The sequence below is a fragment of the Varroa jacobsoni genome, unplaced genomic scaffold, assembly GCF_002532875.2.
Source record: "Varroa jacobsoni isolate VJ856 unplaced genomic scaffold, vjacob_1.0 scaffold_1050, whole genome shotgun sequence".
NCBI classification, from domain to species: Eukaryota; Metazoa; Arthropoda; class Arachnida; order Mesostigmata; family Varroidae; genus Varroa; species Varroa jacobsoni.
Genome location: NW_019213952.1, coordinates 40,303 through 66,110, shown reverse-complemented (window position 1 = coordinate 66,110; position 25,808 = coordinate 40,303). Strand labels below are relative to the sequence as shown.

General features: G+C 41.9%; 2 protein-coding genes across 31 annotated transcripts in view; one reads left to right on the top strand and one right to left on the bottom strand.

Annotated features, from left to right (window-relative positions):
• LOC111266088 (uncharacterized) overlaps window positions 1-25,808 on the top strand; it is a 76,548-nt gene that overhangs the window by 18,729 nt on the left and 32,011 nt on the right. For 18 of the 30 annotated variants that reach the window (XR_002683872.2, XR_002683869.2, XR_002683875.2 and 15 more), the window contains one exon: window positions 8,899-9,014. The exons of 5 other annotated variants lie outside the window; for them this stretch is intronic. Coding sequence is in view for 10 of the 25 variants with exons in the window: in XM_022843260.2 (XP_022698995.1) it covers window positions 8,899-9,014 (116 nt within the window). In the remaining 15 variants the exon portion in view is untranslated. Of the gene's footprint in view, window positions 1-1,772; window positions 1,903-4,410; window positions 4,536-8,898; window positions 9,015-14,252; window positions 16,251-25,808 lie in introns of those variants that run through there. 7 more of the 30 variants (XR_002683879.2, XR_015313309.1, XR_002683865.2 and 4 more) reach the window with 4 other exon arrangements.
• Window positions 133-22,166, bottom strand: LOC111266085 (monocarboxylate transporter 12). Its single transcript, XM_086970780.1, has 5 exons — window positions 19,262-22,166; window positions 4,400-4,539; window positions 4,004-4,160; window positions 2,446-2,735; window positions 133-2,170 (listed from the first exon to the last, which is right to left on the bottom strand). The coding sequence occupies exons 1-5, from the start codon at window positions 20,138-20,140 to the stop codon at window positions 1,744-1,746; spliced, it is 1,893 nt and encodes a 630-aa protein (XP_086826906.1). The 5' UTR covers window positions 20,141-22,166; the 3' UTR covers window positions 133-1,743.

Below are 25,808 nucleotides of genomic sequence, written 5' to 3'. Positions count from 1 at the left end.
TTACATACTATATATATATATACATAGCTTTTGATTTATTATATTAAGTTTTTTTCTTAATTTTCGTTCTGTATGTACATACACGCTAGAGGGAATTTTCTTACGCTATTGATGATAATATATAACGAGAAGTGTTGTGTAATAATGTATCTATATTTTTGTCATTGATTTTATCTAGAACATTGGCAATCTCGCTGTTTTTGGTAATCGCTCAATCCAACATCTCAATTAGTCGTTCCGCTTTCGCATCTGAATACAAGTTCTTAATTATATATATGTATATATGCGCTGGTATCTTGGGAAAATAACTGTTGAGTCATTTCTAAATACGAAGAAACAGGCGATTACTAAACCTAATTTGTCGTTTGTATGTAACCTTTACTAAGATTATTGGCTGGCGCCATGTGTTCTGCTTGCCACGCAAAAATTTTGCGGTTACCTGTATGCCTTCCATGTAGCTTTCCTGTTCTGATACCGTTGTCATGACTATACTTTGTTGGGTGTCCACTATGTATTATAACAACTGTCTGTTACCTGTAACACAGGATTTTTTTTTTAACGTTCTACCATCGGCCTCCTATCGATAGCACTGCTCCATCTAGTCGCATACAACATACAAAACATGACGTACTTTGTTATACTTCTCTGCTGGAGGTGATTCAGTTGTGATCTATTCTCATCTCCACAATGTTCAAAGCCTGTTGAAATACTTTCTACAAGGTCGTTTTGTTTTAGGCTTTGCCTTTTGTGTTGCCGTTTTGTTGGCACTTGAGTTACTAATTCTATCTTTTCTTCGTCCATAGTATTCCTCGTATCGAAGATGAGCTTAATAAACTAACTAACAATTCAAATATGGCTTGACGTGCCCAGCTCTGTCTATCGCTTAAATAAGTGTACAGGATCACGTTGCGGCTAGTTGTGTGGGCTATAGCTCGCTCCCCACGAAACGTTTTTTTGGGTAGTGAATCGATTGATCATTTTTTTTTATATGTAAATAAACGGTTTTTGGCTGAATGCGTCTGTGCTTCGATGTACAGGCGGTTAAAAATAACCAGGCGACGAATAGAAATCCATCACTAGGTAGCGAAGCGTCGAACATATGTAATTTAGTAGCAAATGGGTAGGTTGACTGATTAGGGGCGATAAGGTATCGTCCGTAACTAATATAGATATGAGTGTTAACCATAATAACTTATAGCCATTATATATAAAGACAATTACAGTTATCACGAGAGCAGATATAGTACCGAATGGGCGCAGACCGATATCATACGGGATTTATCACACGGTACTTGTACGATGTAAACTCATCATCGCTACCTACCATTTTTTTTTTTGCTTACATCAAACTATTATTATATTTATACACTGTGGCGCTATCTAGTGCACATTTCTGTCCAATTCATTCGTTATCATCAGCTTCTACCAGAAGCCAGGTGGCATCTAGCATCTCTCTGCTAGGCCATGTCTGTACCGGCAGTCAGGCAGATTCGGTAACTTGATAAGTTCGGATAATTAAACCATGGATTCATAGCATGGCAGCAATAAGAAGTAACTGTTTCACTTCTGCGAAATGGATCTCTGTTGAGATCGTTTTGGGAAATTGCCGCAGCAGGCCGCAACAACGGAGTCAGCATAGTTGATATATTTAGACGGGACGCGAATGAGACGGCATAAATATATGGATATGTTAATCTGCCGGATTCATTTTGTTTCTAGCTAGCTTGATTCAACTCACTTCGTTTATGCAACCATCGATGATTCTTTTTCAGTGGGCAACGCTGATCGACTGGTTCGTACGCAGGGTATAAGGCATAACATTACACCGCCAAGTGCGATCACTACACCCGAAAATACGAAACCCCAATCATATGAACCAGCCCAGTCGTAGAAGGACCCGGTTAGTGGAGGCCCAATGAGGCATGCTACTCCTTCGAATAGCAACATTAAGCCGAAAGCATTGTTGAGCTTCTTGAGTCCCAATAGATCGACAAGAATTACCGATGTCAACGAAATAAACGCACCCGACGTTGCGCCAAACGTAAGGCAATAAAGAGACAACTGCACGTAATTTGTGCAAAACACCGATAACGCTGTAACAATGCCGCATGTTCCGATACACGCGTTGTATAAGAAAATCCGGTTTACAAACTTTTTGTCCGATAAGTACCTGTTGAAGGAAACCACAAAAGGAAACAGAGGGATGGCCTGCTAGTTGTTGACAGCAAATCGTTAACGTTATTTATATAAGGATTCAACTGTTCAACGAAACAAGGTAGATCTCATAACGAAATTCTGAATAAATGACACATATCTACCTTCGATAATCCTTGACACAGCATTTAGTTCACCCGTCCTCGTTCTACTCATAATCCACTATAGTCCTAGTGGTACTACGAAGCTTAGAGTGGAACTCATTAAATAGTCTTATCTATGAATACTAACCCGAGAAGTATTCTAGATGCTGTATTGCTAAGACCGATCATGCTGAGTAGAAGAGGTGCCTTTGAGTCTTCGACCGCCAGTTTGCGACGCGCCACATCCTTAATATAGACATAGGGTACGTTGAAGCCTATCGAGGTAAAAAAATTGGAAAGTGCAAAGAGTATAAAGACTGGAGAACGAAGTAGCAACGCGAGGTCAATGGAGTCAGCGATTGTCTTGATAAACGATGCGAATTGTTTGTGAGGGCTCCGCTGATTGCGCGTTTGAACCGAATGGACCGATAGCGACGGCTACAAATGAGAAAATTCAGATTCAACATGATTTATTGTATAATAAAATATTGCACTGATAAAGCACAACGTCTACGAAACACTACGGAGACAAGCTCCGAATAGTTTGGTAGACCCCCTTGTCCTAGATCCTTTTAAGCAGCCATTTGTCGATACAACCGCTTTATAATAAGACATAGAGTCGCGTGAGCGGATTAGGAAATAGCAAGGAAGCGGTTAATTGGGCTTCCACAAATACGCTTCGTTTGAAAAGAATCTAAGTTATTGCTTTTGTAGTAACAGGGTTAGGTAACAGATGAAAGGCCCCGCAATTACAACAGCTCTTTTAAGACTGTTTCATTGCTAGGTGTATGGGGTATTGCATACGAGTCAAGACTGCTGACAGCCAGATCAGGTGAAAAGATACTGTCGAACCATATCTTTGTTGATGAACTAAAAATAATGAAGCAGAATAGGTCTTTAGCAGGCCTTAAAAAGACAGGAATAAAGGGTAAGAAAAACGAAGGAAACAATCATTTGAACAAAAGATCAATATACGAATGCTTCATTCCACTATCCATCAGCCAAATACATTACAGTTTCAAGGTAACCGTGTTGTAGAGTCGTGGGATCCGACAAAAAATTGTACAAATTCAAGTAAATTTCTCTTAGAACTCATAGAACTCTCTCAGCCTCATTTGCTGCACGAAGGGATACTGTCAATAAATATACAGTGTTTTAGCGGCTTGAATAATGGTTTTATTAATAGTAACTCTATTTGTGCTATTATTATAAAGACCACATGTATCGCTGCTACCTTAGTGCTGGGGCCGTAACAGTGATAATTCAGTGCCAGCTGTCAGCTAGTCCTGAAGAAAAGTTTAACTTCACGTAAACTTAGCAAATCTCGAGTGAAATGGAAGGGACACGGCCGACGTGGCCTGTTATTTAAGGACACATTAGGATTGATAGGCGTTTTTGCTGGTCATTAAACCAATGACGTCGGGTTACTGCTATCACCACATGAAATCGAGTAAGGTGTGAGTTCATAGACGTACGAGTAGTAAAGATGCGAGACAATATACATAGTAATAATACCTGGATGAGAATGTATGGTCGATAGCTTGGGTATGGTATATTTTTCGGCTTCGATTTTTTCGTGTAGCAGATATATAAGCAACTTGACAATGCTCATATACGGTATACTTTAGTGAAGTTTATAATTATATCGAAATAAATAGTAATCAAAAATAAATAATGATATCGCCAGGGTAGCTTATTATACATACTTGGCTCGTGTGGCTAAGACGTTTTTTCAGTGAAGCGTAATTGTTCGCCTGCATACACGAGATGTTCTCTCGTTCAAGATAGAGTTGACGATCGACTGATGGCGTTCGGATTAAGACAAGCTCTTGCTCCGAGTTAACAGAAAGGTGGCATACCGATCTGAAAGACCAAGCGAAGTTGAATCTCTAAGCTAATGCGCTCAGGGACGACAAGTCATGCCGTTGGATAAATCTACAATCTATGCGCGTTGTCACTGTAAATGATATTAGAACAAAGGACGTGCCTAAATAGAAATTTTGATTTAGCGTACACAGCATATATTAAATATACATCTATCGAATAGGAGATAATGTATGCGGTATTATAGCGCATATAATAAAAATTCATTCTTTTCGTACTTGTGGTGAAGCTTATCCTTGGAGTCAAGCAGTTGCAACGTGCCGAAAGCATCATCCGGCTTAAGGAGCCTGTCGGACGCTTCTAACTCTAAAATCTCACGAATGTCTGGAACCGGCTCCTTAACGTCCTTACAAGGTATCTGAAATGAAAACAGGTACAGAAATTCTATTAATGAGTCGCGGCCAACCCTATATAAAGGCCACTTGGTAGCTCTATGGACTCCCTTTAATAGCCAGCTGGCCTAGTGAGAAAATGACTAATCCACTAATGAGCTGATAGGAAGCTAATCGCTATTTACATAAGGAATTTTGCCTCTTACTGAATCGGACGATACAATTCCTACCTTATAGTAAATAGGGTTCAAGCATTTCGAAATCCATTCTAGTTGTCAGTACCACATATATGAGGCTTTGTGTAATGATAAGCTATGTGGAACTCGTATACAATATAAATCAATACTTTCTATTAAGCTAACAAACCACTTAAATATTAGAAGAAGAAAAAAAAAGTAAACAACTGACTAAGTACTGAAATATATGAACATAATATTCTATGATGTACACATTTAGGCTTTTATGCCGACTTCGATCTTTGCATTTTCCCTTAGTCCTAGTTTTATTTTTTTTACAAACTAGACATAACCGATCAATCATTGAAATTGCCTCAGTTGAGCTTTTGAATTTAAAACAAACTGAACCGCCTACTGCTGTTAACACATGGGCCCCGACACGGTCAAGTCCACGCGTGCCGAATGGGCATGTATCGAAAAAAACTACTAAAACGTATTAACGTCCTGAAATCTTCAAGGAAATCAGGAATCCGAGAAAAAATTAGACATTTAGGCTTTTATAGGGCCGAACAGGAATAACTTGTGATCTCCGGGACTTCGTTATCAGAAGCCCTGTGATTTAGAATAACATAGTTACTGTAAACAAGTATTTAGCGGAACGGAATATTTTTAACAGCTGTGCTGCTCCCGTTATCTAGGGCTAACGAACAACACCTATACGGATCGCACTTCTGAAATCACGTGCGCCACCCTTTGAGAACGCTGTTTTGACACAGGTTCTCCAAATCAACGTGAGCAGTTTTTGAAAAATCGACAAGTCCAGTTCAAATGAACTTTGCGAAAGCATTCTGCGTCGTTGTCTGCATTTCCGTGTTAACTCAACAAACTTGACAAAGAAAAATGCATACGGACCGTGACCCACAAAATACAATTACAAATGTCCTTTCTACAGAAATTTTATCGCCAAGGGATGGCCGTCGCTTTTTTCCGCGGGCGATCGATGAACCCAGGGTACTGCGGCATAGGGCCTGCCATTAGCAACCAGGGGCCGAGTGTTCAAAGTTGCCAGTGGGCGTTTGATCATCCCAAAGCGGCTTTTCGAAGCGGCCACACGTACCTTACGAGAAACAAGCGGGCGTCTGTCATCGAGAACTGAATGAAATGAACGTATCACTAAAGACCGTGCTGGTACGTTAGGAAGCCTTGAAATGCCCATCAGGTAAAAGCTACGACAATCATGAGCACGCTAAAAAATGAAAATAGAGCCTCTCAGTTCAAAAGGGACTTTATTATTTTGGCTTCGTGCGCCGTTAAACGGTGGTTCATTTAAAGAATTTAAATATTTTAATTTTACTTTGATTAATTTCAATTGTATTCGGCACACAAATCTAGGGTCAAATATCTGTTTTCTAATGTATTACTGGAGTCTATACTATACAGGAAAGGTTACAATATACTGCCATTTCTCATTCTTAAAGCAGTCATGGTTTTTGAGGATAAACAGAACCATTGAGGGTTCAGAATTGCAACCAACTCACAGTTACTTTCTACGGGTGCAGGCAGGCTGCTTTATATATACGCTGAGGGCTACGTTATCAGCCCCAGCAAATAAGGCCAATCTTGACGGCGTGTTTATGCGGTTTTTTGATATAGAAGTTTAGCATTCTCAATTTTCCTCTACCATTTAAAAATATGCGTACTAAAACGAGCACCTACTGCCGGCCGTCAGTTGTGACCAATGACGAATTTCATACTTATCACCCGTTGTACACAGGTGATGTGAGTGCCCGTAGAATTATCTTGGGAATACACTGTACGACACTGTAAACTTTATATAGCTTCAAGCAAGAACTGCTCGGTGAGTGTGAACACGAGAGGTGCTACTATTAGAGACCGAGTATGTATTCGACAATAAAAGATTGACGAGTGTTGCATGGAAAAGTCAGCTGATTAAAGACCTTATTAGGAAGCAGACCCTCGACCTTGACAGTCTAAGCTTTGGACAATAGGATCGCAATAAACGTTTTGAAGCCACACTACACATAAAGGAAGGGTACATTGCTTATGTGAAATATCCGTGCCCTACATGGCCATCAGCACAACCAGTCGAAGTCTATAACGTGAGGTTGAGGTTTCATCAAGAAGTTCTGGCAGTGGATTTATATATAATACAGTACAAGTTCGCGCCAAAAAAAGGTTGCATCAATATGCGTACCCCAATTACCATAAAAGGCGGTCCCGTTCTAGGGGATAAACTTTACAGCATGGTAATCAGTGGGGACACAATTACCAACCCTGTTAGATTGCTTTGTCGAGATGGAGTAACCGTTAAAATCGTTCACAGAGACGTCCTTCAGGCTGCCTCTCCGTTTCTTCGCCAGATTATCATTGTTAGTAATGACATACTTGCGCCCGTACCGGTAGCTGTTAAAGGCCGTATTCTCGATTTAGTTATCGAGTTTATCTACACGACGCGTATCAACGCCGTTGAAATCCACGAACTGGTGGAGTTGTACGCAGCCGCGGATACATTTCAGCTCGACGAGCTTCGCATGCTCCTGAAGGAATTTTTTCGTAGCAATATCCGCGACTGTCTGATGAAGGACGAGTTATTCCTAAATCGAGGTTTCGAAGAGATGCGTCGTTTTATAGATATATTTCCTATAGCTATTGACTTTCAGGACCAAGTGCGACTTATTCAAACCATATTTGATTGGGCCAAAAAACAGGGAATTGACGGCGCTCGCGTCTGCGATCTCGTTGCGCGTATCGTGATGCGCACTCCTTTGGAAGTCACGCCGAAGCTAACGATCGAGAACATTCAGATTCCAAAATGTAGCAGACTGCAAACAATTCCGCTTCTAATTAGCGAAAATCAGGTGCTGCAGGTTATACATGGAGGCTTTGCCGGTGCCGAGCTCCCAGCAGCGATAGTTGAAAAGTTGGTCAAAAGCGATAGTGCCTGCATAACTGGTAATGAAGTATACATTATCAAGCCAAATGAGATCATGGTATTTGACCTGATTACTGCTGAACAGCTGCGAACCTTCGTGTTGCCGTTTGACTGGAGGGCTTGGTGCGAGAAGTTAATTCTACGAAAAGGCCGAGTATATACGTGGCACGAGAATGAAATCTACGAGCTGAATATCGAGGGCTTTAGTAGATTGTGCCAAACGAAAGCAAAAGTGTGTGATCTAGCAGTCATCGAACAGGAGAGCAATTCATTTCGATTCGTTTATGAGAATAAGGACAAACAGACTATAATTTGCACCGGCGACGGAAAAGGCAATATAAAAAATGAGACGCCAATCCCAATTGCAAACATCGAACTGGTTGGTGTCTATGATGACGCTGTGATCATTTGCAAAAGCATTGAGGAATTGATGATCTACCAAAATGGCGCCGTCGTGTGGAAACACTTTCTCGGAGGTGTGGTTGAATATATTTTTTGCGCTGGCAATAGTGTCTATATAAAGCGACCGAATGATCTCTATATTGTAGATATCGTGTCGCGTTCGATTAACACAATATCGCCGGTACCGTTAGGCCATTTTATGATCAGAGAAATCCTTGACTAGTAGACATACTATTCGCTCATACGTTGATTGTGTAATAAAGATAAATTAAAAGGCGTGATGATTAATTCATAGTTTTTCGTCTGTTAGTGTTATGCTTACGGAATAGCGTGATCTAGCGTTCATTCAGGTGCCAGGTAACTTTTTTCAAGCTCTTCGAATCGGACCAAGGTGCAGAAAGCAAGGAGCTTTTTCGTATCGAGTCTCTGCCGCTGAATTTGCGGAGACGATTACGTGAAACTGGAAAAAACAATAACTGCAACAATATCGATAAATAATAATAAATAAAGTATCGATTTGATCGATAGATCGAAGATTTGTATCGATAAAACAAAGCTACAACCAGTAGCCAGGAATCGAAGAAGAAACCTATCCATAGCAGTAGCGGATTCGGCAGATTGCTTTGCTTATTTAGCTTGAAAACTCTCCCTGTGAATACCAACCGGTGGCCCATAGCAGTTAGCCTTTGAGTGCATGAGCAGTGCTATGTACGGTACTTGTTTTGATACTATTGAAAAGTCACGTCACGGGGGGGAAAGGGGTTGCGTTACGTTAAATTTAGACGTAATAGGTGTACTCTAAATGTTGACTAAGTATACATAAACACACGGACAATTTGTGTACGTTATCGAAGCTTTTCAGAAAGGAGTGGCGAGTAGAAGTAAGGCAACTCCAATCTGCTGTTAGAACCCTGCGCGATACCCTGCCCGTGGTCGACAACTCAGTGAGCCCTACGTCGAGTCCATTCAGGTTTTCTTTTAATCTATTGTAATTTGTAAAGATAACTTCGTCTGTCAACTTCGATACAATAAATGGGCGAATTCGTAGAGCCAAATTAAATCGGATATAGATATACCTATTTTACTATCTTCGGTGGAGATTAGCAGCAGGCTTTTCCTTGATTATATATATTAAGAAATGTGAGCAATCAGATGCGTAGGGATTACCAAGCCGACAGACTGCTCAAAAGATTGCGACGTCACGGGAATCCTATTGTAATTTTCGAATATCTAAAAAACGGCAAATAATACAGCCAGAGACAATAGCGACAAATAACATCACGACCACAAGTGACTAACATCTCTTCCTATTTTGTACACTTATGGGTGTACTAATTATTTTCTAAAATGACCTTTCCGCAACCCATTAAGTATATCCAGCTAAGCACTGCTTTATACGCTTCGTTGTGAATATGATGATGGTGTTACTGTTAATAACAGTAGTAGGAATTATAAAATATTGTGACCAAATGAGCCTTACATCACTATATACTGTTGCCCCGATAGGGCAGTTTGTAACCTCAAGCTTAAAAAGCGATATCTATGATCTATCTTTAGTTAAACAATCAAAGAGCGCGACTTTATATCAAGGTTGACATTGTTGGTCAGGCCAACGAAGCGCGCAACGTTGTCAGTTACTCATTCGGATAAAGGTCATCGTACTCGATGTTCGTTTCGCGTATCCTATACTTTGAACGCTAGGAGAATGTCTCTAAGGTCGTGAAATAGACTGATTTATAAGATAATATTTAAAGCAAGCTACGAATAAATGCTTTTTCTTCAAGCGGCAAAATTTGCCGTTGTATACCGTTCGATCCTCTGGCTGAATAGTGGAAAAAACAATTAACTTGTTTTTAATTGCTGATCGAGCAAGCGCGCTCGTAAAAGCAACAAACCTAATTATGTATATACATTTCAAAGTTGTTGTTGAAACTGCGAGTCAGGTTTATCTCCACTATTTAGATTTAGTTATATTAATGAACTCACCATAGCCCAATCAATAGAACAGCAATGCGTGTGTACATACACCTTGGCCCTAAAAAAATCCGGTGCATAACGTATCACTGCGCCATCTAGTGAGCGAAACTCCAAACCAATCTATGGAGATAACATAAAACAAAGCGAGCGCTCAACCTCACCTGGGTGAGTTGTGGTCATTTATTATATATATATATATATAATACGATTGCGTGCTACGGTTCGCGCCTGCGTCTGCCGTTTCGAGTCACCTGGCGGACATGTGTAGCAGTCTAGTAGTCTATTGTGATTATATTTGGAAATTATATCTATACGAACATGTGTTATTTTGAGACGTTATACTGGGCATGTCCGTTCGAAGGTGAACCGACATGAATTACTGATATAGAAAGGTAAAGAAAATATACTGATAACGAAATCTGCTTTGGAAGTGACGCTGCGGAAAATACGTTAAGCAGTCAACATCTGAAACACAGAATTTGGCTTCAAACAGTAGACGTGCCACAGCTTGTACTTTTCATAAGAATAGCTAAAATCGCTCGAGTCGGAACTAATCTTGTAACAATATGTTTACTTGAAACTTTACCATAGTATACTATTACTAATAAGTTGACAATTCCAACAGTGACGTTTGCCGTTTATGAGAAGTTGGGCCTGATACTAAACATCTTAAACTTGTTAACATATCGAAATGAGTTTGCGTTTAATGCTTTCGTGACAAAGAAGGTACAGACTAAGCGTAAAATAATTCAATAGTTGAGAGCAGCATAAACGGATTCTCACTTTAAGGGTTTTGAAAATAGGCCTTACTTGATATAGAAGAGCAGACCGGGACTTCTTTGACGCTGCTGGCTATGGGAGACGCTATTATATATTTGTCGGGCACGGGCAGACGTCGCAGTCACCAACTATCCTGACTTGCTTCAAGTATGGAAAAGCTTCTTGTCATGTTATTATTTACATCATTATTATTCAGCTTTAATTAGGGAAAAAACGGTGGTGAATGACATGCCTGGAGCAATTGATTGATCGTATTGCAATATTTACAGAGTATTTTAAGAACGGATAGGGGGGGATATCCAATCGGATAAAGCCGGTAAAAGAAAAAACAAAAATGTACTTCAGCACTGCTCAAACATTCCTATCGAATGCGCTGTCCTAAGAATAATAACAGGAAGCATTTAACAGCGTAATTGGCTTAAGAAACCCCCTAATCTGCTATCATATCATCATTGTCACTGCGACGACAGAGCCGCACAGTGCAGGAGATAACTTATTTTAGCTCCAATAGCTACAAAACCCAACTAGTACATATGCACACCCGAACGAGCTGATCTGGAATCCTCGATACTGCGTTAATGATAAGTAACCAGTTCGAGACTTCGGACTTCTCGGATATGTGCGGGTCTTCCAACTCTGCCTGTGCTGGAGGTGGATAGACAACAATTTCTATGCCGCACGAAACACTGTTGCCCTATAGCTTGCTTCTGGTATCAGGGTAGCCGAATGACTCTACGTTTAGCCTTATTCATTTTTTTCTTTTTTAAGACGAAGCAGCTATCGGTTGCATCAAGTGTTACTTGAAAGCTGAATGACAATAATAACAAAATAACGCAATAGAATTGTTCGAATGTTTCCATTCAGACATAAACACATAACGTTTCTGGGAAAATCTACTCTGTTCTATAACTCCGTATCGGCGAATGCTATTCAGATCCATAATACACTGTACTCGTCGTGCTCAAGACGTGGTATCGAAACACACAGCTCAAAGATAGTTCTGTCCGTTCTATTGTAAAAATTTCGATTCCAATTACGGAAAAAGTTAAAAAAAAAAAACTATGACAGAAGTTGATTATCAAGACGGACACGTGAGCAGGCCTGATACCGCAAAGGAACCTACACATCCATTACGCAGCAGTATTGCACAATTTGGAGAAAACTGACTACAAACAAAATGTATCAGTGTTTGGGCAGCACACGAACTGATATGAAAAAAATTACTCGGTTATATCTTAATCCGCAAAATTTCACAAAAATCATTCCTAGAGCGGATGGGCACGGGTGATTAAACGATGATGAGATTACATACGTTATTGAAATTCGAAAAAAAAATTACTCTACAATATGGGGTAAAGCGCAGATTGGCTCAAAGAACTATTAGTGGAATAGTGTTTGTTGTTGCCACCTGGAAAACGATTGATCTAAACCTCTAGTGTCAACGAAGAGCCCGATCATAGCAAATCGACCAGAGCTAGTAAACAGTTCTCTTCCATCATGACAATGTCATACCACTGACATATTTGGCTGCACGGCAAAAATGGAGAGGGCTTCAGCCTAAGTCTTGCATCATCAGACTGTAGAACTCTTTTAATGCTACTAATTCAGTTTCAGTGGAAAAAATGTCACGATTACAGTTAATCATCTGTCTTTTTAATCTCTGTCAGAAATTGTTCCTTTTATATACATGTCGTTATGGCACTAGCAGATGTTATCCATTAAAACAGTTCAGATCTAATTTTCGGCTAGTGTTTTATATTTGTTCACGAACCGCAGGTCCGGCTAAATAGTTTTAGTCAATTTCGTTGGATATCCATCCGTTGTTAGATGGGTAGCACTGCTATTGGCTATGAGCGTAGACATACTCAGCGAAGACGACGGTGATCTAGTGCGCGTGCACGAGCGTGCCTTCACCGCGGCCGTTAGTTAAATGAACAGATTTAAATACATTGAGTACTATTGAAAAAGCGATATTTCACACAAGCGTCACCTATAATCTAATTCTGATTGGATAGCGAGAAAATTATGCTTATCCCAAGTCAATAACATAATAAATTGTCAGATCTTACTGAAATAAGCGTAAAAACAATAGCTTGAGAATTAGTGAGCATATTCTGATACGAAACCACCATACTTAACCGTGCACGTAATAGCCAGCTTGCCCATAACAAACTCACCCAGTATTTGTTGTTCATTGAATTCAGTCACCTGGAAACAATTATACTGGAAGCTATAGGCTTGCGAGCTTCTCCTGCTAAGCTCGGATTCCTCATGCTTATCGTTCCTGCCATCGTATATGAAATATAGGCTATCTAACTGGAAATCTGCACCGATGGCAGGAAATCTATACACTTCAAACCTGAATGCTACGCTAGGTCAGCTAATGGGTGAACGTAGCCCAGATAGCTTGTCCGAAATCATCGTGTACACCCATTTAGCGTGGCTGTTCACGAAACGAGATGACAGTCATCATTGGCCTCCCACGTACAGGCCTGGTACCGTCCGCCTTCAACGAAAGTTGCTTCTCGCTCCCCTAGCACTATTAAGGTTATTCCTAACCGCCCACGACATATCTACACAATGACTGCTAGAATTCTACGGTCAATCGGCTTTGAGTTAAGCCGAACTTGCCATTGAATGGTGTTACCGGAATCGTTTTGGCAAAGGCTTATTTCTTTTGGTAGTGTAGCGTAGAGCTTTGCGGGACGTGTAGCTAGGAACGCACAGTTATCAGTGAAACACTTGATATGGTACGGAGATTACGCTGTTGTACAATTGTGGCCAGCAAAAAATAGGGGCCTTCTACTAGAGTTGAGCTAAGAAACCACGGAAAAAAGGATGTCTTTATATAGCCTTTATTATTTTACTCTTCGACATTACTCAGGTTAAAAATGAGCGGGATAAATATATATATATATAAATAATAAAATTGTATCGTTTTCGTTAATCGGCAAATGAACGTAAACGTATTTTACAATTAGGATATAAACTTAGAATATATCTTCATCATCATCGAACAATCACATCACTAGGTAAAATGCATTAGGCCTGCCCTAGCAATCATATCAATTGCGTGCTCATTTTAGACAATGTAATTGGCTGGTTGGTGGTATGATCTATTTACCCACAAAAATCGTGACTCAGGTCAGTATACGGCGCAGTGGACCTGAACCGCCAGAATGGAGCTAAAGATCAGCCTGCTGGGATTCGGTAATTGGAGCAGTAGATGATGGAGCAGGACATATTGTATAGAATATCCTGTCTTATTTGTATTTCAGATCAGCTCATCTGAATAACTCTAGTAGTACCTCCACAGGTTACCGAATATTTTTCGACAGCTAACGAAAATACGTGCGCGATATTGTTAAACGTACTTTTTGTCAGTTCTCATACATGATATCATATATAAATGGAGATTAGCTTTCCGCACATTCTTCCCTTCTGATCACAGGTGATACCAGAACAGGAACAACGTTGGATCTATGACATTTGGAGCGTGCCCTTTAGAATACGAAGACAGCTACAGTTAACAACTGAAATTCTATGGGCGCAAATTTACACCGATAAATCTACTCCGAGTCCGCCGGTGCTCTCGAAACGAAGGCCATTTTATCAAAACTTGTAGGTCGTCTCCACATCTCAAGCTGACTCTAGCTCTCAGCTGAGTTTAACTACATAAGTGGTATAGGGTATAGCTTGTGAGCTAAAGGTGCAAGAACGATCAATTCCTATATGTCGAATTATGTCTTTAATAAATAGACATTATACAGACAAGTATTCAGGGTCGTGAAATGCTTATATACTAAGATATCAATCGAGTTATAATACCGAACGTAAATTCTCGTATCTATGTAATGTTGGTAGGCTTAATCTAAAGTGTCGACATCTTTTCATATATGACGAACTCTCCTATACATATACAAATTGGATCGACTATTGCATATCAGATTGTCAGAAGGTGACGCCATTTTTAACCTCGTATGGTCTACCTGTGAGTATTACAAACGAGACAGGCAATGCGTCGGTTTCTAGTGTGTCGCAACGTAATTTCGATGGTTACTATTTGCTGCTGAGTTGGAACGAGGATTTCGACTCGCGTTCATAATGTCTAATGTATGATATTGTATCGACCTGGCTAATAAACAATACTCGGTGTAGCCTTTTTTGGAGATTGATCATTGAATCGAGGCCGGCCCGATTCTGGCCAGCTTGCCGTTGTTAAATGCCTGAGTTCAATAAGCACGACCCAGGCCGCTGGCAGTCCCAGTGCACATATGTATAAAGTTCGCCATATAACCTGCAGTCCATGCCCCATCAACATGCATAGAAAATGCATGCGGTGAAATGAAAAACAAGACCCGCACGACGCAGCGGGATAGCTACAATTGTTGGCTTGTTTATATTGTGCTTGTTGTCACCGGAGCGATGGGTATTACTTGACGCATTTAGAACCCAAACAAGACAAAAGCACATAAACCAGACCTTTGTCGGCTTAGTAAAAGGCCATAATGCTATACGATATAGTATCGCGCACGAACTATGAAATACAGTTTTGTTGCGTGCATGTGGGAGAGGCAAAGCAAAAGGCATTGAGTTATTATGCAAACAAACTTAGATTTCTAAAATGTCAACTTACTCGCAGCCATATTCGCCTGTCCGCTATTCAGGCTCAACCGTCTAACGAAACACTTCACGATGTCAATGCTGTCGTTGGCTGGGGTCTAACCGTCCGTGATGGATGGCGTCTATCAAGAAGAGTTAATGTGGCTTGGCCGTCATTGTTTTAATTAGTTCTTCTTGAAGTCTCTTTATTTATTCCTCGTTTGAAAACGTAACGCGGGAAGCTGATGATGCGTCTAATTTGAGATTAAATCGGGACGCAAACTCGAATTACCATCTCTGAGTGTTTATACTTGCCCTTTTCCTTAGCAAAATTCTACAGATATCTAGATTCATGTACAGGATCGGGCGAGGCGAGAGATAACTGATACTCTGGTTGAATTAAAGCGGCAAGCTATCTCAGCGAAACGATAGCAGAAGCTGAAAGAGACGATTTTTTATCCAAGGAATACCATAATTTCCTATTTGTCCCTGTGCCTGGCAGAAGGGGCGGTTAATTAGAGTAAAAAGCGAATCTATTCGCTCACTTTCTTTCCTTTAACAAGAGTGCATCACATTTAGATTGGCATGTTAACATATCGCTTGTATCAAAAACGGTCTCCATAGGGCAAAAGTTGCCACTTAGAACGATAGAAACCTCTACCGTGTTTCACAAAAGTAACCAGAGTTGATCGCCAAAATGGTCAAATGACCAATTTCGTCAAAGTGTTGCTAATGTATCGTGTGAATGCAACAAACTATCTGCGGCATTGAAACATACTTTCGACAGACGACGATGTTTGTAGAACGTTAAACTTTTAAATAAAAATCATTTATTGGTCAAAAGGTAGCGGAGAATTCTTTACTCTACGAGCTGCTAAGAAACTGACCGATCCAAGATCTCTTATGTGCTCAACGGATCGATATAATCCTAATCCTAGAAAAAAAAAACAAAATCTATAAAAATCTTACAAAAGAAACTGCTCGATGTCATCTTCATGATGTAATCTGCTGACATATAAACTAGTGCGTAAATCTTCACTATTTTCTATACCGTTCGGCCTAGGGTCGTTGAATCCACTGAGACTATACATAGTTCTATAATTTGAATGAATGTATATGCACGATTTCAGTGTCTTACGTGCTCAAGTAAGGTTTTGTACTGATGATACTGAATGTACAATAATTGTATTTTGAAGGGGACTAGTTTAATTTTGTCGTACGCTGGTAGTAGCATGCAATTTACAGCCTCCCAATTATAGCCACAGACACACAATGTATGTATTTATTCATATATTTAAACTACAGTATTACATTTATTTTAATTCGACCACGTCTATCTGAAGAGACCTCTCTATTTCGCGGGGGGTATTCTTTTGCATCCTGTGCATTTAACTGCGCTGTATTTTATACCATCGCGTCATCTGGCGGATGGGACTTCACTGTCTGCAAGATCGACTGGCGGATGGCATAACTACCGGCGTTCGACCTAGCCTGGGGGTTCCTCGTACGGGTCCGCGACAATAGGCCCAAACAAACGGGTCACCTATTTTCCTGAGTTGCTGTGCTAACAGATGATGCTCCCGACTCTACCGCAAGCCACCACACGTTGCAGCTGCTTTATTAACCAAAATTTCTCTATATGGAATATAGGACCTTATCGGATGTTGAACAATTTCTGCGCCTAGATGACCTAATGACACTTGAAAAACACTAAAGCTGGAAGTCGGGTTGTAATTTATTCGCGCTGCAATGGTACAAGGTGCCTGCCTGACTGGAAAGCCATACAATTTCCAACTTTCTACCAAAACACTGATCACCGCTGCCTATTGGTTAGCCAATTGACGCCCCAGGAAGACGAAATCGTTGTGAAGGTTAAATAAGTTGACCAGTGTTACTAGCTGCACTTTCGTTGTCGAGGCTGATGGTGCCTGTATAATGCAAAGCTAGCACAGCTTGCTTGGTATGTTCCCATTTGCAAGTGCCATATTCCTTCGGCATATAATCTAGGGTCTAGGTAGACTAATAAAACATAAGCGAAATGTGCTTATTTCGCAGTCTACCAAACAATACCCAAGAACGCATATGAATGTAACATCCAGCTCATCTAGCAGAAATCACTTGACACCCACGAACTCCCCGAACATCCCGCCTGCTTTCCCGTTCCGGCAAGCCGACCTCTTCCGGGAAACAGTGCTTGCGCAGCTTGTGTCTAAAATTTTCCCGGTCCTCCCTTGCTGTGATCCTTAAATCGAACCTCATTCGCCTCATGATCTAGTTTTATGGCCATTTCCATTCTTTCGGAGCCGCTCGTGCTCCTCAACCCATGGTTTGGGCTCGCTCCCTAGAGCCAAACTCCACACGGAGCGACTTCCAGTTAGACAGCCGTTCAAACGGTTCTTTTGCGATCACTAGCTACCCACCGCTGCTACAAAAAACAAAGCAGACTGGCTTAGCTCTCTCGTTGATTGGTAGGAAGGAGCATTTCACAGCCTTTTGCTCTGCGCTTATATAATCGTAAACGTACATTTACCCATTCAAAGCATACTATTTAATACTATTTAATCTGCTATAATGCGTACATAAGATAACGGTAATCCTTCCGTCTTGCATATACAATTGATTAGGGTATTTTTTGTTAATATTTACTATTACTTGTCAACGAAAAAGGACATTGATATAATAAGACTAGACGAAGGTCAGTTCCACGAGTAAATGTGTCTATAGATGACTGCTGCATAGAATGTATTACCTTCTACAAACATGCACAGTCTTTTTTTCTTTGTTTTTTAGCTGCCATTTTTAGCTCCGACAATAATAGATCTGGTTAATAATAAAGGTAGCTACTGTACTTAAGCCAGTGTGATGCGTAACACTAAATACTTGTTGCTCTATATGTCTAATAACCTAAAATTCACGTATGAAAACACAGATATGTACCAATAAGGCCTATCTTACGTAAACAATATAATGCGCCATTAGTCCATATATGGGTATCGCATCAACTCTAAGACCTAGCTCGGCAATTTGTTGCCTCTAGTTTGCAATAAAGATAAACCTCTAGTAAGCAGCGTTTACCCATTGATAAGTGAATTTTATGGACAGTGCATGAAATAGTTTCAAACTTTACTATCCAGACATAACAGCGACTACTTGTAAGTTCCGTTTACCATCGGTGACAATTATTCGGTCTGAAAACGAACCAATTGAATCGTATGTGAGAAAGTTGCGTTTCTTATAGCTTCCCTGGTCTTCCATTATTCGTGACACATCCTGGCGTAGGATGGGAGGACCGTATTTCGAAGAGATATTATAAATATACGTGATTTAAACGTCGATCCGTCTTGAAGCTCAACAGTACACAGCAATCTATGAACGAATTAGCAAAGCACGACGAGCGGTGTGGTAAACAAACATAGTATATTGTAGCAAGTGACGCTATCTACGACAAATGCTCAAAATATAAAGCAGACATGTATTTTTCACTATTTGGAAAATATGCTCAACGAACCTTCGGGTTTCAGAGGATAGAAATTCAAGATGTAGTTGGAGATCTGGACACTGTGTATGACATATTTATATGCTCAGACTAACTGCCTCGACTTTGAAAATCATCCAAAGACTTGCTCGTGGAGTTGTTTCTATGGGACTTATGTAACTGGTTTGCCGAAATTGGCTACGTATACTGGGTTATCTCCGAACTGATACTGTTGTTACTAATTGTCTTCGATACATTCCGCTATCTGTTTTCTCCAAAGAACCCTACATAAGTATTTTGGTAGATCTATGGCAACTGTGATGAATCTATAATCTGTGGATGAATCTGTAATGATCTATGGATGAAGTGTTGTTTCAACTTACTTGGTGTTGGGACGAGGTGAAATTTTCGTTGGGGTAGAGCGCCGTGTTGTTGTCGACGTCACCCAACATCGGGTCTGTTGCTCTTTCGGCAATTGATTTCCCTCCTACCATAAGCTGTTGATCGTACGATGGGGGACGCATGAGTGCCCCAAAGACAGCACATTGCAGTAGCATCCCCGCTGTGATGATCAACGCCCCTCGCCATCCGTAATAGTTCACAAGAAACTCGATAACTGGTGCTAAAACGAAGGTCCCACATCCTGAGCCACATACCGCGATTCCGGTAGCAAAAGCTCGCCGCCTTTCGAAATACATCGCTACCGAGACGATTGCTGGGAGGTACATAAAACCAAGACCCAGTCCAGTGACCACTCCAATTGAAAAATATAAACAAGTGACATTTGGCGCCCAGGCTGATACGAACAGGCCTACGGCAGCTAGCACTGCGCCGGTGATTGTGACTGCTCGACACCCATACAGATTCGTTAGTGCAGAAGCTAGCGGTCCGCAGAGGAACGTGGTAGACACGAGAATGGACGCGACCCATGCTGTCCGTCCATTAGATTCTTTAAAATGCTCAAGAAATTCAAGGTGGAAGATACCAAATGAGTAGGTGACTCCGTCGGCCAGAACGTGCACCATAAACGAGCAGAACACGACCACCCAACCCCATCCTCCGTCAGGTGGCGCTGCGGTCAAATGTGCCACATCGTCGCTCTTTGATGGTGGTGCACTATTAACTAGCCCGACCCTCCCGTTGGATATTCGGCGACTTGATACATCGGTCGTTGGGGTAGACGGGGGCTCTGTGGGGGCTTGAACACCACTGACAGCAGGTGCCGTTGCTGCCTTCAGCGGCTTCGAGGGACTCTCGCACATTTCGACGTTTCTGACTGTGTTATTACGAAGCGCTGGAATGATCGTCGCGGCCTGCGTTTCTATTCGCCTTTGGAATGTTTCTCACTTTTCTAGTTTTTTTCGACCTGCCTACGAGCTAGCTTTTATGTTGTGACGAACGCTGTCTCGTGGCGTACTTGTGTCCGATTGACGTTGTTATCTACGATGACACTATGAGGGCTGCCACTGTCATATGGTACTGCCCACGCCACACTTGCACTTGGCTACGGTCCAAGAGCGATACATGCCCTATTTGTCGATAAGGACATTCGGTATTTGTATATCGAAACAGCCAAAACAGCAACAAGAGTAATTAATGCCAATGGGCTCTGTTTGCCTGAGCATCGGTGATTTCGCGTTTACTGTAACATTTGCTGAAATGATGATAACAACAACAATAATACCGCTGTTGCTAACAACAATTGCCGTATAGGTTTTAGATACGATGATGATGACGAACAAGAAAAATAACTACTCGTTACTCTACTGGGCGCAAACACCGCCGTGTTGTTGCACTGTCGCTGAATGCAGACAAAAATTCACTGGAACCCTTTCTATCGGTCGCGGGGAAGCTGCTTATACCACTCGACGGCGTCCAGTTCGGTGCACACTGACCGTCGTGACAAAACAAAACGCCTTATTGATTTTGTAATTGCTGACCAATCTAATGGCGCTCGCAACCTTTGCAGGTGCCAGGGTGCTTCCTTGGCTCCCCTGGCCACTGCAGCAGCGGCTGGGGTAGCCGTGCTCGCGGTGGCTGGATCGGAGTCGCCGCACTGCAGAAAAAGACGACTTTTGGAGCGACAACAGCAATGAAGAGAGCAACGAGATTGCTGCTCGTTGTGCCTCATGGACAGGTCGAACAGGCCAACCTGTCGTCCTGTGGAGGCCAGGTTCAAGGGCCAGAATCGGTGGGCGGGAGCCGCCGCCACCGACACGGCTTTTCGCACGCGCTGCCAGTTGACCGGAGCGATAATACAAATATCTATCGGCGTGGGCCGGATGCCCCGGCCTTGAGCAGATTGTTGTCTTGGCGTCCTCGTCGTTATCTTTTTACCCTACTGTTTATTACAAAGTGTCTTCTTTCGCCACTCACAACGACGACAGTAATAGTAAGGGTAATAGAAGTAGCAGAGAAATAAAATTTCTACTCAGTTTGTTCTGAGTCTGTGCCGCTGCTCAGTTACCGACGTCGGCGTAGCTGCACTCGTCTTCTGACACGAGCTGTTAGCTATCTATTCAGTACTGGTTTTTTGTCGACGGTACTAATAAGAATGGTATGAATCAAAGACTAGTGCCCGAAACTTTGGGTGGATGGCTTTACGCCGAAGGCTTGCGACGACTCAAGTCATTGCTTACCCTCGTCTCTTCAAAGTTGCAACGAACGGCCTCACGCTGTTACGGATACCGTAACTCTATTATTGGCCGTTAGTCGGTTTGTTGGAGAATTCATCATTGGTTACTCGCCATCTGTCACTCTATAACGGAACGCTCAGTTGCTGGGTAATAGTTAGCTTACGGCTGTTGTTGTAGCTTTTAATTTTACAGCTGAACCTAAGCCCGTAATGGGCGATGCCTTCAAACGATGGCAATTCTAAAATCGGAAGCTATGAAACAGCCAACAGATCGCAGTGGACCACCGGCTTGGACCAGTTACGATGGATCACGCCATGCTAGCATTAGCTGGCTTTTCACTACGTGCAGTGGTCCTTATCCTCGAAGCAAAATGACAAACTGTAGGGACGTTAGTTGACGACACAGTCTTGCACAAATCTTTTTGCTTTGGCTTAAGTCTACAACAGCACGAAAGGCTGATACCGATGCTGCTGCCCCCCTTCTGTGCGTAAGGTATTATCGATTATCGATTGCACAAAAGGACGAAACTGTGTTCACCGTCAATGTAACGCACGTGATCGAGCCGTTTTACTTTTAGAGAGCATAGTCCATTCACTATGACGAGAACCTACGGATCAAACACAACGCAATGAGACACCAAATCGCACAACACCAAACGATGTCACTCACCCTCTGTTAACCGCTGCGTCTGTCTATTTGTATCGACTATCGGTTTGTTGATACCTCGTCTGGTTACTTGGCCAGCTGCCTCTGCTTAGCTTTGTCTGTGACCGCGATGAAAAAAGAAAGCATGGACACGCGGCCTTCCTGTCTGAAAAACGGCGCGACCCTGATCTCCGATGCCAGGCCCGATCAGCTGTTCGAAGCGATTCCTTCTCTGATAGAAGCTCGCTTGCGGCGCGGCGGCCTATGGCTGGCTCTTCGTTGTGCCTGCCACTCAACCTATCGGTCTGCCGCAGCGCCAAACTGATAGTTGGCTGACTACGCATACATAAACAGTCAATACCTTTGCGGCGATAAGTGCGCCCCCACGCGACTAGCCCATGAAACTGTCGAGTCCCTCAGAACCATAAAACGAGAACCGTCGTTGCGCAGAGAGCCAGGCACTGCAGTTAAGAGTTGTACGGCTGTACAATAAGCCATCAATACACTCTGCTGCTATATCTTCTATGCGATGTCAGACAAGAGGTGTACACCAGCAGCAGCAACGACTGATGATAGTTGGCTTGAGGCATTGTCAACGGGTAAAGGCTATGCGGACCAACTACCTTAATCGCCGCAATGTGATCGCATTCGCGTATCTGGGCTGATACAGGGAGTTCGAGAGAGGTAAACGTTTAGGATAAAAAGGGAAATAATGCGAGTGGAAGAGTGACTGGTCGTGCCGAAACGCCCCGTGAGCGATGCGACGATAATAGCGGTGCTCCTCGACCCGCGTTGGTCTACGTCGTCAAAGAAACGATTTAACGAATTTGATCTCGCAAAGCCAATATCACTCAAAGCAAAGTCACTCATCGTCTTGCTCGGCCCTTCAACTACCCCTGGCATGTTCGCTGTCATTTACCGTCGCTTGTGACACTGCCGGGGTATGGATAGCCAGTATTATATTGTTATAGCAACATCACCATCATTGTAGAGTTGTCTTTTACTTCCACGAATGCACGCTATTCTGTTGTTAGGCAACACCACCCCCTACACCTGCTTACAGTGTATGCTGACGGTACGTAAGGCTGAACCTACTAGGTAGCATAGGTCATCAGAAACCCCGACACCACCTGTCCGTCTCTAAGACAGAGATTCCGTGCGGGCCCACTGCATACCCTTACCCTCAAATGTATATCCGAAGTTTGGCGAAAGCAAAACAGGCTCGTGTCGCATAAGAGATAATGGCGAAGATAAGGGTGAAAAAGAGATGGCAGGCTTTAGTCACTAGGCAGAGTTTCGGCTGTGGTTTACAGGGTAAGCAGCTGTATGAACTCTACATCGTGTACGGCTGAAGATACAGGAGTGACAACTACGACCGATGCTGAGGCATGTCTCAACAGGTAGCCTTACTAGTAGGCAATAGTAACGATATTAATAACATAGAAAAAAAAAAAGCTTGTAAAATTGACAAATTCGTGTAAGCGGCACGCCTGTAAAGGATCCACCAACTATTTCCTACTAAATAATGTCGAGTGATGTACATAGATACGCAAAGTTTAACGCAAACATCGGCAAAGCTGTCGATTCAAGGCACCGAGCAGGACTAGGCCATTTGAAAATGCTATAGTTGGAACTTCGTGGCCAAAACCTGAGTCGAGAAAATAGAGCTTCTTTGTATGATTATCGCCTACGTTGGAATCTGAGAAAATCGTTCGGTTCTCTATAGTTTGCTAGACAAATATCTACAATGAATATGTTATGATAAATTTCCCGAAACAACGGGTACCGTCTTGATTTATTATCACTCGTAGTTATAGAATGTAGAAGATCGATTGTGTAGTTGGCAATTACGACTATAGAAAGCAATTTTCTAAATTTAGATGGTAAGACTGATTCGTTCGAATTGTTCTATTGAGGTAAAGAAGAAGAAACTGTCTAGAAATGTCATACCGTTCAAAAAAATTGTCCCGCATCTGTGTTTTACTGTGGACACGTTATGTTTCCCAGGCCGTGACATGTTGCCATCGTTAAACAACCCAAATCATTTGGTCGTTCGTTAGTACATCGTTGAATGACGCAATGACGGTTCATCTGCCTGCTGTGCCATTCAACCATGCTTTTATCCGACATGATAGTCTCATTATTTTTTTTTTCGAAGCTGATGATTTTTTACTCTGCTTTGATATCGCTGTCTACGGCCATAATCGTTTTCAAATGCAAAGACGGAACGATTGGCACGAATAAAGCATTAGCGATTTGTCGAAGACGTACAGTTTGCCAGACTGCAGAATAACGAAAAGCCACAAGGTCTGTGAGGCTACTCTCGGATATTTGGGGTATATTGTATGTCGTTAAGGCACAACTTGAAAGGCGAGGTTTTGGAAAAGGGGTCACTTCTACTGGCGTAGATCGACGCGTCTCGCAGACCATTTACTGCGACGCCAGTAAAGGGCTCAAATCATCAAATGAAAAACAATTAAGCCAGTGGCTAAACGCACTATTGTTTAATGAGTTTTTCTTTAGTGTACATAAATCTTTGTTTTTTCTGTTAGTGGTTGTTATTCCGCCATTACGTTTAAGTCCAAGTGACACAATTTGAAGGTTTTGACCTTGGTGAATACGTTTTGCTTGCCAGTGTCACCAGAAATTTTACCTATGACCACTCGGCTTTGCTAAAAGCCATCTCTGTATGACAAATGTGTGCCATGCGATCATCGCAGTAAATATTTTTGGTAGCCGAGCTATCTGTTTGCAGTAACCACGCTACGCACAAAGGGTCCAGCTGGTGCCATATAGTAGCTTTACTATTTTGTTTAAGCGGTCTAGAAGAGCGTGCAGGCCAAGCTAGGGCCTTATCATGTATATCTTCGCTAGAGAGAATCTCGCTTTTACGTACACAGTCCTGTATGGTGTTCGCTAATACCAGACTAGATTAAAAAAAGCTATGTAGCAGATTCAATTGGTTATACGGATAGAAGTGGTCATGCAATGTCTGCATCGCTAAGAATTACTTGTCCGTAACGCGAAGTGATGTACGACGAGCCCTCTCGGTTCACCTTTCTCGGTTGATCTTACGTAAGGCTCTCCCAAAGGGTAGATTTATACGAGCGGAAACGTGACATATGGGATACTGTCGCTAAGCTTCAAATGTAAAAACTCACGTCTAAGTATCACAAGCGATCAACAACATCTGTTCGAGGCGCAGGCAGGCGAGGTAGTTGCGCTCTTTTTTTCTTCAACCCTATATAAAAAAAAAGTAGATTAACCTGTGCTGACCAGTGAAATAGTTATTACTGTTCGTTGCTGCAGCGGAGTTGATGGCCTTAAATTGAGCCTGCGCATTACAGATAGACTAAATAGAAGAATTAAAAATCGAGTAATCGTAGATCGAATCCAGAGCTGCAAGAGACTAGCAGGCGACATAGTACTTAGCTGGAGATAAGTAGCGATTTTTGACATTGTTGAACGGCAGGTTCTGTTATGAATGGATTAGTACTGGCTGAGAACAAACGGTTTTCACCTATGATTTCGGGCCAAATTCTAAATGAGTTTGAAAAAATATCCAGCTAAATCAATACAACAGCCCGTGGTGTTTCGCGGACATGTAAACCATCTTGAGGCTTAAAACGTTTCATTTCAGTCAAATATT

What these genes read in the sequence shown, in the direction of transcription:
- LOC111266085 (XM_086970780.1), bottom strand. Translation starts at nt 20,140, where the DNA reads ATGTGCGAGAGTCCCTCGAAGCCGCTGAAGGCAGCAACGGCACCTGCT. An exon ending in TCACCTCGTCCCAACACCAA is followed by an intron (nt 4,540 to 19,261) that starts GTAAGTTGAAAC and finishes TTTTCATTTCAG; the next exon opens with ATACCTTGTAAGGACGTTAA. An exon ending in GTCTTAGCCACACGAGCCAA is followed by an intron (nt 2,736 to 4,003) that starts GTATGTATAATA and finishes TCTCATTTGTAG; the next exon opens with CCGTCGCTATCGGTCCATTC.